This window comes from Capsicum annuum, chromosome 1 (assembly GCF_002878395.1).
Source record: "Capsicum annuum cultivar UCD-10X-F1 chromosome 1, UCD10Xv1.1, whole genome shotgun sequence".
Taxonomy (NCBI): domain Eukaryota; kingdom Viridiplantae; phylum Streptophyta; class Magnoliopsida; order Solanales; family Solanaceae; genus Capsicum; species Capsicum annuum.
The window spans coordinates 127916968-127931505 of record NC_061111.1 but is presented as its reverse complement, the minus strand read 5'-3'; the positions used below and the strand labels follow the sequence as shown (position 1 = coordinate 127931505).

Below are 14538 nucleotides of genomic sequence, written 5' to 3'. Positions count from 1 at the left end.
TTCATGAGTAGCTAAGTAATTTAAGTAATTTATCTTGGGATTATGTTGAACTAGGGTGCAAATATATGTGGTTGTAATTTATTATTGTAGATTCTTGGTCATTAATTGTGGATTTTACTAATGCTTGCTTAATTTAGTTGGGATTTGTGAGTGAAAATCTCAAATTTTAAAATAAATTTATGGGTGAAAACCTCAAATTCTCAAACTCTCACATCATCCTTGAAAGAGGGATGTGAGTGACAAGGCATTAGTGGACAATAATTATATTTATTTATTCTATTTTCATCATCTTAGAAATAAGGGTGAGTTGAGAATTAGCTAAATCTTGGGCATCTTCCTAGAAATAGGGATGCCCATTTGAGGCATTAGGTGATTTTGCTTACCACATCCATGAGGTATCCGAAAGGATCCATGGGTTATAATCTTGAGGCTTGGTTGAAAGATTAGCCTTAAGAATTCCCAACTTAGCCTACCCATGTAAATTGATGACTAGGATATGCACCCAATTATGATGAACTCGTGCATTATTTTCCCCTAGGAAGACATAATCCCAAGACTTATTCCATATTGAAATCTTAACCACAATTGTTTCCTTTATTTGCTAGTTTGAATAGACTTTGGTAGAATAACCTTCCAAACCAACCAAGCCCCCACCCCCCATTTTAATTCATGCATTTCTTTTTGTTTACACTACAGGGATACACTTAGACGTTATCAACACCTTTAGGGTTTGAAGACTAGATTCGCTCCTCGAGAATTCGACCTTAACATGAGTTGAGATTTATTGACAACGATCATCCTATATCAAAATTACGTATAGGTGAGCATGATCAGTGATATACTTATTTGTTTCTAAACTACATATATGTCAGGTATTAACTATGTTAAGAAAAGTAGAAACATATCTCAAGCTCCCAGTAAAAACTTTACCCCTACTCCATATTTTTGTATAAAATTATATTACTAATTTACCATTGTTAATTCATACATAAAAGTGAAAATGTGTAATGATAAGACTGATATATGAAGACGTGCCATGAGCATTGGGCGGTCTGAAAGAGAGTTCAGTTGTACTCCTTAATTGCACAGAGATTTACATTATCAACATTATAGATATATATATATATATATATATATATATATATATATATATATATATATATAATAGATATTGAATCTAGCTGATATCTTTATTTTTATTTTTAGACAACCAAGGCTAATTTTAGCCCACAACGGTATTGCCATGGCTAACTCTAGCTCCCAACACTACAATGGATAATCCTAGCCCACATCTCAGATCTACAAGAGAAGAGAGAAAATAAAATACTTACACAAACTTCTCAAAAAAAGAGTAGGTTTACAGTATTAGAGCAAAATACAAAGACTCAAACAACAATAAACTGAGAGCAATTGTCGTAGGCTGAGAACAGATTCCTTGTTGTAGAAGCTTTGAACTAAAGAACAATGAAGATTTTTGCTAAGAGGATGTAAATTTTTGGATGTGCAAAAGCTAGGTTTTTCACCCACATAATGATCTATATATATGGAGCAAATGGAAGAAAAAACAAGAAAGTTTTTCATTGGTCAAGATAAATGTTGTTGCTCCTCTACTTCTATGCACCAACTTTTCTGCAAAAAGTATAGTTGTTGGCTGTATTTTTTACTACCATAAAGCTCAACGACCAGGGGCCATGGTCCCTATGAAATTAGATCCATCTGAGGAATAGTTACAACTTGTTCCCTCTGAGAACCTGATTCCCTTTTTTCTTTAAAGATCGGCCTGGTATAGGTACTTTGTTCTTTATCTGGTCCCTCAGCAGGTTTGTTAAATCATCAAAATAAAGTATAGTGCCGTAGTAACTATGCGTCATCAATTTCTCCCTTTTTGATTTTGACAAACACATGAAATACATTCTTTTTAGGACCAAATTTATCCAAAAATATCCACACATACTCGACTTTATGAACCAGTTCCATTTCTCTGTTTCAATGCTTCCAAACACTAATTGACCATGTACTCATGTATCTCAAGTACCAGGTCCTTTCGTGAGGTTTGACATTCATCAAAATACATGTACATTATTTCTCCCATTTTTTATAATGACAAACTATTTCCCCTATTTGCCAAGTCCCTTTATCACCACCATCTCTATTATCAGTTTCCCCTATCATCCACATTTTTCTTTTCTGATCCCTTTATGAGCTTGCTGCTCATAAGAATCAAGAATAAATTAGTCAATCATCAAAATCACAAATATAATATTTTTCCTCTTTTGATGATGACAAACTTAAGTCCACAGTGAATCAGATGTTCCCCCTGACACCAGCACAGATTTTTGTTTTCCCTAAAACCAACACCCATTTCTTTCAAGTACCAGGTCCCTTCGTTAGTTTCCTCTATCGCAATTATTTTCTCCTAACACCAGCACTCATTTCTCTCAAGTACCAGTTTCTTCGTCAGTTCTCTCTATCATCATTGTTTCTCCTTTCACTAAGATTTCCCCTTTTGGCAACATTAAAAAAAGCAAACACTAAACCAAGAAAAGAAAAAATCAACACATGTTAACACATGTCCACGGGGGAAACACTAACATGAGCAAAAGGAGTAGAAAAAAACAGAGATAGAAGCAACAACAAGATATGCAAAATATTCTGTTAATACCATTAAAAGTACATAAAAGGATAGAATTTTCAATTTTCCATTTAGGGTCTGAAATAAAGCTTAGGAAAAAGATAGATTATGCGAGCAAACATTGGGAAGGAAGACAGAATAAGAGTAGATTCAACATATTTTTTATCTTAAGGACATTGGAATCTTCAAGAACTTGGAATAGGTTCTGGTTCAGGTCTACAACTTTGACTTGCAATTAGGATACTACACCTTTCAAGAAGCTAATTCTTGATAAGGAGCCATCAGGGCACCTTTTCCCTTGTGAAAATTGGAGAAAACTTACATGCAATTCATCTATCTTAGGATCAAACACTCTGTCACAAAGTATTATTTTTTTGAAAATATTTCTTTTTTTTAATGAACTCCTTTGCATGCACTTTCTACATTGATCACTCAGCAGGGGTTCCTAGTCCTTACTGAAACAACAACATTTCTCTTTTTTTAAAAAAATCTCAACTTCATTTCTCACCCATTCCATTTTTGTTTGAACACAGTAGAGGGATCAAGTCCCTGACTGTGTTTAATTTTCTGCACGATATTTACTTATTTTTTTGCACATTCTTACCAACCTCCACTAAATTTGGGTAAGCTAATTCTTTTATCAGAACCTTTACTTGAAAAAATATTATGAATAAATCTAAGGAGGGTCCAAAGTTCTTAAAAAGTAATTTAGGGAGAAGAGTGAGGGTCGAAAAGACAGTTCAGAAGAAAACTATCATACCAAAGGTTTCAAGGAATTTTCAGATGTCCTTTTGAAGAGATGTTAAAATAAAAGAACGATTAAAATTATGCCTTAAAAAGAGAAGAATCAAAGTGTCATGTAAAGAAAAGGATATGAAAATAGAGTTTCAAACGACATGACAACGTTACAGAAGTGTTGAGAACAAAAGGAAATCTATGTGGTATTTCAAGACAGTTCAAAGTTTTTATGAGTGCAGTTAGTGATACTAACTTGTTAAGAGGAACATGGGCCTTCTTCTGAACTTTTGTGCGCACACTTTGAGCTACCTATATAATCTCCACTTCTTATTTTCTTCCACCTTGCCATACGTGCATACCTACAACGGTAGAGTTGTGTTAGACATAGTCAATAAACTCTTATTTGGATACCTACAGTCTGATCATATCCACCAGAGGGAGAATTAGATGAAAGAGATGATTTTTATCCAAATTGCTCTCTACTTGGTGTATTTGTAAGACTGTCATGTATCTGGTCCTCCATAAGATCCCAAAAAGTTCAAGAAAATGAGTCATTAGTCATGTGCTCTCTTTATCTACCAAATACCCAACATTGTTACACATACGATCAAATCAAAACTACCTCTCATACTAAACATGATACTGAGTCTACTTGTCGTCAAGAAGAGCAAAGATCCAGTAATGGCTTGATGCATTATTTCATCCATTAGAGGATCAGGTCCCTTGGAGCATGCTTCTGTCCATACAAGGCTTTATCAAGTTTGAACACGTGGTGAGGCTAATCAACTCCTTTCAAAATACTTGGCATGTACATATTTTGCACAATTCTTGATAAAAAATTATTTAAGAGTATGATTTGACTAGTGTATCCCTTGTTAATTCTTTAATTTTCATTTATTTACGTGTCTTTTAATTCTAGAATAATTATTACTATGGATAAAGTTAAACAAATAATTAATTATTTCTTGATCTTTTAAACATGTAAACTATTTTAATACAAATTTTTTTAGCAAATTTTGAGACAGATGCGTTAGCAACTTGTAATGATGTATAGTCGCTTACGCTAACTATTCTTTTCTTCGTCCCTCCCAACTGAACCACTTCTAAAAAACAAATAATGTAGTCCATCTCTCCCCGCAAATAGTGCGCTTCTGTTTCTTAACCGCTCCACCCATTCTTAAATTCAATTTAAGTAGATCTCAAGAGTCTCGTCTATACATATTCCATATAGCTGTAATCATAATGAATCATCATTGCATTGGTATACCTACATATTCAAGTATGTATCATTGCATTTGAATTTGGTACGCATACATACGTATTCAAGTACAGCTAATCATAATTCAGTATCATTGCTCAATCCCATTGGACATGGGAAGAAATTCTGGAAACAAATCTGCAGAGCACTCAAAATGGCATTTGGCATCAGAAATTTGTGATCTCTCAATTTCTCATCTGTATCCCGCAGATTCGCCATTCATCGACTGGTATCTTCTTCTTGATGTAAGTAGGCCTCTTTATTCAGGCATTTCAGCCTTCATTCTCCTTTTAAGTACTTCGTGACTATTGGGTGAATATCTGAACTGGTTTTTTGTTGTTCAAAAATTCGATCACTGGCATTCCAACTCATGACACTGCAGTTCAAATATGAAGGCTTCACCGCTAATCCTTTTTTTTTTCCTTTTTTCTTTTCACATATATAGTTAACAAGGAAGTAACATCAGATATTGAATTCAATGGTACTTGACCAAGAAACTGAGAACTCAATGCATACATGCAATTATATTGCTAATTGATCAATTTGAACTCGATCGTCACGCTCTAATTATATTCTCATTGTAACCTTGGGACTCTATCTTGAATTTCAATTCTGTAATTAGGTGAGTTTTGATGATTCTAATTTCTTCGTTGATCAGGTTGATGAGAGTGCTGACGCAGATGTGATTAAGCAGCGATACCGTAAACTAGGTACTACTAATTTGCAAACATAACTTGTATTTTCAAACTCTGTTTACTGGGATCATCTAATTAAATTCGAAAATAGCTTTGCAGCTTCATCCAGATAAGAATAAACACCCCAACGCAGAAATTGCATTCAAGTTGGTTTCCCAGGTAGGCATATAGGCATATGTATGAAACCTTGGTTTCTCATTTAATTTATGTATTACTACTTTTTCATGCTCCCTCTGACAATGGACTAACTGCAATGTCTATGGACTATGATTCAAATTTCCATTATTATGACATTGCCTTTTAGTTATAGTGATAGCTTTCGAAAATCATATCTAATGGTTGAAGAATGAGGCGGTCAAGAGGGTCGCCTTTTTTATGGACAGAGTCAAGTTCGTTATGGTTCCTCATTAGGGAGAATCCACTTAGTGAAATATTTGTCAATCATATTAAATTATTGATTGGATAAGTACAATCATCCATTGTACGCACAGGATGCAAAAATATAGCTTTAAAATAAAAAACCATGCTCAGTTGGATTCTGAGTGGTTTTAAAGTTTCTGTACCCCCTCATATCTTACCTTGCCACTTCTTTTACTTTCTTTTTATCCGGTATATATTCTTAGGAAGGAGAGATAACTTACGTACTCCAAGATTTGGAATTTTATGCATTTTCTCCCACAAAGTATGATTAAGATGAAGTGCTATTGTGAAAAGTATTTTACCTTGTTAATTAAGGAAGATTTGTATTTCTGATTTACATGGAAAATGTGACTACAGTTTTGTGTTCCCTTAAGAGAAATTTGTCATCCAAAAATAGTCCTATAAATCTTTTCCCCTTATGGTAAAGTCCTTCATAGCTTACAATTTATGATTTGAAATGCATAATAGTAAGTGGTTGTAGTTAGTAATGACTTATGCATGAATTTCGAGTGGATAAAGATAAAGAATGTCGCTAGCACTCAAACTGCTGTAGAAGCAAACTTCCTCTTTTTCTCTTCCTTTTTGTACCTTTCGTTTGGTAAGCAAAACTGATGAATAGTTCTTTTCTCCTTATTTTATCTTTTGACTAAATAGCAGCTATAATTACCATTTTGATTTATTACCAAACGACTCATCTTGTTTTGGTACAGGCATACGTTTGCCTGACGGATGAAGCAAGCAGAGAGGCATTTGAAAGAGACAGAAGAAACCACATATGCCCAAAGTGCTACATAGAATCTAGTGCAATAACACCTAGACATGGAAATGCTGCAAAGGTGGCCAAAACATTTCCTCCAATGGACAAGGCACGGCCAGTTTCCAGAAGCATTTCACAACGTGTTAAAGAACTTAAAGCCAGATTTATTGAAGAAGTTGCAGTTATAAACACCTGCTTGAATGCCAAGTCTAATTACTCAATGAACCAACCTCAGACTTTCATAAGACAAAATGAGATACCAATCTTCAACCCAGTGAATTATGAGTTACAAGGCTATCCTCATCCTAGCAATTATAGGAAGTTGTTTCATAGATTTCAGGAAAGAAGAATCGAGAAAGATCATGTTTTTAGCTACCCAGTGTTTCAGCCCAGATCAGAAAAGGAAGCCTATGTACATAGATTTAGTAGAACCAGCTCGAAGCATATGTCCTACAACTAAAAGCTGTTATGCTTCTTTTCTATGATGCAGTTTTCATCTCCTGTAGGTTGTCTAATAATCCATTCTTTTCCTGGCAGTGTTTGGAACATACTGCTGTGAAAATAAAACTTACAACTAGCAAAAGATGTTTCAGTGATGTTCTCAACTTCTTTATGTCATTGACAAATCAGACTTCAAATACCTCTAAAACGTGTTCTACTGATTTAATAGAAAAGGGCTATAAGGAAACAATGCAAGATTTCAACAGTACAACAGTGTTCCCATATCTTTATATATGGTACAAAAATAACAACGCTTTTGTTGTATCACCTATTCATTGACTTAATAGAGAACTTCACATTTGAGTGTGAAGGCATTTGCCAGGAAATCGTCCAAAGCACTCCTTGATCTAATAATAACCTTGGATACTTAATTCCTAGATTGTTTTAACCAGAAGTTCATCCTCATCGTTGGCTCATTCTGCTTAGTAGATCATTTGGCTAATTTGAGGATACCATCATCTACCAATGGTTGCACTTCCTTCTTCACAAGCTTGTGTACCACAGAACTAGAAGTTTCCAACAACGCACTAATTACTTTCGCACTGCAAATTGTAAAATAAGTCAGAAAGAGATTTCTCTGCTAATTTGCTTGGAAGGAGGAAATGAGTTCAACCAACCAACCTATGGCCATGAGCCCAAATTGAACATTTTCCTTTCAGAGCCTTTTCATACAAAGTGCAGGCAAAAGAAGGGGAGTCCAAGATCAGTTTTCTGATGGTCCTGCTAGAATGAAAGTGTTCAAAGAGATGTTGTTCATCTGATCCCTCCGTTTTATTTTGTGCTGCCAAAGATGCTATAACACCATGTAAAGTTTCCAGCTTTCCATCTAAAGTTGGACGAAGGATGCTGTCAGCACCTCCCATAGCAACCTGTATCAAACCAAAATATGTGGAACATCTTCACAATAGCCAAACAACAGATTTAGCATGTTTCAACCACTAAAAGCATTTATATTCCCGATTAACTACTGTTTGAGATAAAGTGGGGGCAACATGTAATGACTCAACCCAAAGGGTTGTTTTCTATGAAGTCTAAAAATAAAATAGAAGGAAGCCTAGTTCAGCAAAGATATCCAACATTTATTCAGGACATAGTGGTACCTAATGCTACATCGAAAATACATGAATTTTACTAAACTAAGCAGGTAATAAATACCTCATATATGACCTCTTTACCGAAGTTTGATCTAAGCAATTCCACCGCCATCTCACAACATGCATCGATGAGTTTCTGCATTATTGATCAGGATTGCTTGGTAAAGGGGATAAAGATGAGTGCATAAAGGAAGGCAATACAGGATTCATATAAACTGAAGGAGAGTGGCTGAAGGAAAAGATCACAGAAATTGAAACGGCCAAGACGATACGTTTGATTACTGAGAATAAAAAAAATGGTTACATAGATACATGAATAAGAAAATAGAAAATATTGACCTCAGCTAGCCCGCTATTGACCAATAATTCTCGCCGCCTTGTAAGAGGATCCTTCTTTCCTCCATTCAAATGTGAACTCTGGGTGGCATCAGCACCTGTGTGACAGCTATCTTCTTCACCAGCTTCACCAAGCCCTGAAGCTTCTGTTTCTTCACCCAAAGCAACATTTACGTCTGAGGGGATCTATCAAATTGTAAGAAAAAACAATCATTAAATTCAGCTGCACTGCTTAAAGGCCCTTTAAGAATTTCATGAAAAACATTTGTTTATAGGATGGAGGCGTAATTTCACGAAAAGCTTGAAAAGTACCTTGGTGACAAGTGAAGGAACAGATGAACCAAGGGCTGCTAGCTCATCAGGGCTGAAATGGCGCGAGCTATTTGGATGCAGTAACTGCAACAATGGGCGCCTACCATTCTGTGACAGACAGAACCACCAACCACAATAAAATATTCACAGGACACATGTGCAAAAGAGGGGGGACGGGAGGCAGAAGTTCTCATACACCGAATGAAGGACAAACCTGATCTGAAAGAAGCTCTTTCAGAATTCCTTCAAGTTCACGAATGATGACCTGCAAAGTGTTCAATGTGACCAGCTTTAAGAGTGGAACTCTTCAATAACAGATTGCAGCCTAGAGTCGTTAGGAAAAACAGCTGGAACAAACCTTTGATAGAAGTTTAGTGTCATCAACAATTGAAAGGATGGAGACGAGCACCTGAAAGTTATTGAGAATGGAAACTATGAAACTAATCGGAGCATAAAGGCACTACATAAATGAGAGATGGTGCATGGATAAAGCCCGACAGTATCTGAAAGAAGCCACAATGGACGGAAATAGACCAACGCATTTAGCAAATGCAAGAAATTCATGCTTACCAAAGTCCCACATTTATCACGAACTATCTTTCCAACCTTGTCTTTCATCCCTTTGATGATTTTCTTCCGCTCCTAAAACAGGAAGGTTTCAAATCGCATTTGAAATCCATTCACTTAGAGAAAATCCACTAGGAAAACTTTAAGACATATAAAGAGTCTCCAAAACCTTTGCGCTCCCATGTTTGATGCAGAATATCCCAATCTTGGATCCATCCTTTGTGTGAATCATCCGAACAAGGTCTGGACTTGACAACTGCTGGATTATGTCTGCAGCAGAAGACTTAGAACAGACTTAAATTTAGAAAGGGATGATCCACATAAGCCGACTCATTAATATCTCACTAAGGTTTTTGAGGTACCCGATCAGCAATAGTGAAGTACTCCACAATTGCCTTATGTATAATTGAGTGGTCTAGTATTCCTTTCTCCAAAATAGGTTGAAGTACAGAAGTCATGTGTCGTATGACTGAACCCTTTTGAAGCCGTAGGTTGGATATAACATCAACTAGCCTGGATGTATCATAATATGTGAACAACAGATAAATTAGGAAACAATTGCATTCTTAAAGTACAAATATGAGGTACAATGTAAAGTATATTCATCAAAGAAGAACCAACATGATCTGATAAAATTTAGGTGCAACATGCTTCTGTTTTTACACCCAAGTTTGCTATCAATACGCAGCGTAAGGTGATTTGCAACTTAATGAACAACATCAGATGAAGGACCAATAATAAAAGGATACTTAAGAGAAAATGAAATGCGGAGTAAACAAAAAATGTCATAAAGATATCCATGTTGAAGAAATATGAACATGTCCCAAGCTAACATCGCAACCTAGAAACTTCCAAATCACATAAAGTACGCATGCAGCATGCTTTCGTTAACAGCTGGAACTTACTTTGCTTCCTTCACTGAGATCAAATCTTTGAACAACTGAAGCTCTGGGGAATACAGCTCCATCAGAAGAGTTTGTTTTTGAGCTGCATTTCCCAACTGATATGCATGTTCCACAACTGCAGAAGTAAAACCAGTGTTTTCTTTAGGAATTTTACTGGGGAAAAATTCTTTCTCCCAAAATTACGGCTGGCGACAGTTGATTAATTGATTTTTTTAACAGAAATACAGGATAGAGCAAAATAGAAACGAAATCTGAGGCAAAAATTAATCAAATCCAAGTTCAGAGCAATAGGACAATTTATCTTACCAAGTGAACCAACCATATGCCTAAGAAGAGCAGCAACATGCCCATGAAGAGAGGAAATAAATTCTGCCTGCTGCTTTTTGGATGCTGCAAAGCAAAGAAAAAGTTAAAAAAGGGCAAATAAGTTTCTTTTAGTTGATGAAATTACGTAGAAAAATAATTTAGTATTCACTCCCTTCACTTTTACTTGTCCACTTTAGCATATCAAGAAAAACTCTTTTTTCATGTTTTACCCTTAACATAAATTACTTATTCCTCAAACTATTTCCCAAGACTCTAGACTATACACAATCAATATGGGTATTATGGTAAAAATATACACTTCATTTATTATTTATTAAAGGTAGTGCAAGTCCATTGTGGGCAAGTAAAAGAGAACGGAGGGAGTACAAGACTACCATTATCAAGCATCTTTGTCACCAGATGAACTGCATAGGTATTGCTGGCAAGAGTGATAAAATGAGGTCGAATCTCCACAAACACAGCAATCCTTTCATCTTGTGTACAATGTTTCACACAAGTCTAACATTAACAAAAAATAGTTAGCAAAACCATTAGGAATATTATAAATCCTTGCCATCAACTAGAAGTGGGGGGGGTAGAACCTGAAGAACACGAGAAGAAACATGGGAGCTTGCTATTTCAGGGATTTTCCCTTTCATTTTCTTCAAAGCATCACTCACCAATCTGCATCAATGGACAAAAAGAAAAAAAGACATCATAAAGACTAAGTAACAAATAAATTACAATTTTTCGGCAAGATTTAGGATCAACTCAAATATTTGAAGTTGTCTAACAGCACACCTTGATCTTTCTTCTTTGGCAATATTTCGCGTTCTCATCTTCTCCCACAGTGATGCGAGCTCCTATTATAAGACCAACGGCTGAATGAGTAACCGAGCATATATATATATATATAATACAAACAGCTGCCAAAAGAAACAATCAACTACTAGAGTTTTCATGAAGCCATGTTAAGGTTGAGGCACCATGGTGATAAACAATAAACATTTCACAAACATTCAATACTAAGCTGACTTATGGAGCTGAGGTCTTACAGGCCCAAATCCAATGAGAAGTGCAAAACTATTAAATGTACTATCAAGAAATATTTCAATTAAAATGTTAAAGACAAATTGCATGGAACCAAGCCCTCATATCAAATACAATTTCCCACCAAACCCCTTTAGTCTTTTTGTGACTTTGAGCTATCCTTACATTTGTGATAGATAGGTTAATATAAATTTCACTGGGATAATAAGATGGAATAAAACATCAACAACAACAACATACCCCGTGTAATCCCACAAGACAAAATGAAAGATATCTAGAAAGACAACAAAAAATGAAAAAAATTTCACCCCTTGTTATCATTATAGTTTTAAATATAAGATAAAGGCATCATTTATTACTATTATCAAAATCATTATAGATTAAAAAGGGCTGTTTACAGATACCATTTTCTCTTGGCTTAGTTTAAATCTGTGGAGAAATTGCTTACCTTGACAAAATAAAGATTTCATATGAAACAACTGTGAACAAATTCAAGATACAGATTGAAAAGACAAAACAGCTTTAAAAAAGTAACTTGAGCTTAAGAAAATGCAGTACTTGCTCCAATGTGTAATGCTTCTTCCTCTTCTTCTTCCTTGCTTCAGCTAGCTCCTGCACCAAAAAAACTCCACAATACCATACTAAGCATAAGAAGATTTAGCAACTAAAAATTATTAATTTTTCAGCAACACAATTGGTGACATTACCAAAAGTTTAGAAAAAATAAGCAGAAAAACGATTATGGGACTGAAATTTCAATCTTTTCACCGTTGGAATTGCCCCTTCACCAAAATCTTAACAGAAATAATGGCATACCTTTGCTTGTATTCGACGCTGTCGCTTGGTATCAACTGGGTCATGAGGCTTAGGTTGTTGCTTTTTGTCTCCCGACAATTTATTATGGGGTTTATTCAGAAGCTTGCCTCCGGTTGATGATTTGAGTTTCTTGGGAGCTGATTTTGCAGCGGCTGGTGGAGCATGCTTACGCTTTTTGGAATCCTCCTTTTTTGCCGCCATTGTTGTTCACACTTTAGCTTCCACAGAGGTTTTCAGAGGGTTTTAGCTTTCTGGGCTTTCTGGGCTTTTGCAGACCGGAAAAGGAATAAATATACCTGCAACTTTGATAAATGGTATATATATTCCTCCGTTACAAATATACCCGGCGGCTAATGATTTGGTACATATATATTCTTCACATTAACGGCGTATCATGTGTCGCGATCCTAGCAATTTATCCATTTTTATTTACGAAAAAGGTACAAATATACTCTCAAATTTTGATAAATGGTACATATATATCTTCCGTACTTTAGGTACAAATATACCCCTACAGTTAATAATTTGGTACATATATACCTTCTCATTAAAGGCATGCCATGTGTCACGATCCTTGCAATTTATCCATTTTTATTTATTTTATTCCCAAATAATTAATCCATCCTAATTAAAAATTCATTACCCGACCCATTCCATCCCAATTCGATCCGATCCAAATTGAAGCTTCACGCGTGTATGCCTAAAGCTTCTAAGAGCTGCAGAAGCAAACGAGGCAACTAATGCTGCCAAAATATTTACGCGAGAAAGTTCTTATTTTATAATGACTCTTGGAGGTTATAACGTAGTAAGAAATCACATTCTAGTGAGATTAAATTGAATGTGTCGATTTTTTTCCTCTATAAACCATTCTGTATGTCAATATATTCATACTCCTGCATATTAATCTTGCATTCTTCTTGATGCATACTTCAAAACTAATCACAATTTGCAAATTATATTAGTTGACTTTGTGTAATTGAACTTCAAGATTTTAATGAAAATAAGTTGAATGTTCATTGCATCAGGAGGAAAATGTGAATGATTTTATGCAAAGGCTGATCGAAATTTATTAGGGATATCGATTTAGTGGTAAGAAACGCGTTTGTAGGGTTAAAATGCCTTCAGATTTGGTTCGTCGCTGCCATTTGCATTAATCCTTCGTTCAATTCTGAGTCTCAGAAGTTTTTGGCATAAACGTGTCTCTCAAAAGCTTCAATTTGGATCGGATCGGGTTGGAATATAATGGGTCGGGTAGTGAATTTTTAATTAGAGTGAATTAATTATTTGAAGGTAAAATAAATAAAAATGGGTAAATGGCTATGATCATGACACGTGATACGTTGTTAGTTAGAAGGGCCTATATGTACCAAATCATTAAAGGTAGGGGTATATTTATACTCAAAGTATGACGGAGGGTATATATATACCATTGATCAAAGTTCAGGGGTATATTTGTACCTTTTCCGTATAAAAATGGGTAAATGACTAGGATCGTGACACGTGACACGCTGTTGGTTAGGAGGGTATATTTGTACCAAATCATTAACGACAGGAATATATTTGTACCAAAAGTATGACGGAGAGTATATATATACCATTTATTAAAATTCGAGGTATATTTGTACCTTTTCCATTTGCACAATGATGAATGAAATAGAACAAAGAGTTGCATAAGTCGTCTAGCGCATTGTTTGTGTGTGGGAACTAATATAAACAAACCCTAATAAGAAATCTACCCTTCTATACATGCACTAGTCATCGATAGCCTCCTGTCCCAACAAATACTTTTTTTTTTTTAATTATTTGGTCGTTTTTTTATGGATTCAGCTGAGTAATTATTGACCATTTTTTTATGTTGTTTGATTATGAGAATTTTTTATTTTTTTAAGAAAATATTTTATTTTAATAAAAGATATAAAAAGTAAAATTATAGTATTTGGTTTTAAAATTTTAAATATAATAATTTAATTTATATTTATATTTATAATATATTAAAAGTGTGAATACTTTAGAAAAGTTATTTGAACTTTTTACTTTATCCTTCATTAAAAAAACTCATCTTCAGAAAAAACTGTCTTTTCATTATTTTTTTATAATTTATCATTTAATTATTTTTTATTATATTAACTAGACTTCCTAAAATATATTGAA

General features: G+C 34.8%; 2 protein-coding genes across 2 annotated transcripts; one reads left to right on the top strand and one right to left on the bottom strand.

Moving 5' to 3' along the window:
- Nucleotides 1-4434: 4434 nt before the first annotated feature.
- Nucleotides 4435-7027, top strand: LOC107879243 (curved DNA-binding protein-like). The gene is made up of 4 exons (XM_016726323.2): nucleotides 4435-4873; nucleotides 5287-5338; nucleotides 5415-5482; nucleotides 6454-7027. Exons 1-4 carry the CDS (start codon nucleotides 4742-4744, stop codon nucleotides 6958-6960), a joined length of 759 nt encoding a protein of 252 aa, XP_016581809.1. The 5' UTR covers nucleotides 4435-4741; the 3' UTR covers nucleotides 6961-7027.
- Nucleotides 7028-7093: 66 nt separating this feature from the next.
- LOC107879238 (pumilio homolog 24) lies at nucleotides 7094-12688 on the bottom strand. Its single transcript, XM_016726318.2, has 17 exons — nucleotides 12388-12688; nucleotides 12130-12183; nucleotides 11323-11384; nucleotides 11124-11205; nucleotides 10917-11040; nucleotides 10522-10605; nucleotides 10216-10330; nucleotides 9673-9823; nucleotides 9480-9593; nucleotides 9314-9385; nucleotides 9102-9152; nucleotides 8958-9008; nucleotides 8744-8851; nucleotides 8435-8617; nucleotides 8157-8231; nucleotides 7623-7870; nucleotides 7094-7543 (listed from the first exon to the last, which is right to left on the bottom strand). Exons 1-17 carry the CDS (start codon nucleotides 12586-12588, stop codon nucleotides 7432-7434), a joined length of 1887 nt encoding a protein of 628 aa, XP_016581804.1. The 5' UTR covers nucleotides 12589-12688; the 3' UTR covers nucleotides 7094-7431.
- Between the last annotated feature and the right edge of the window lie 1850 nt (nucleotides 12689-14538).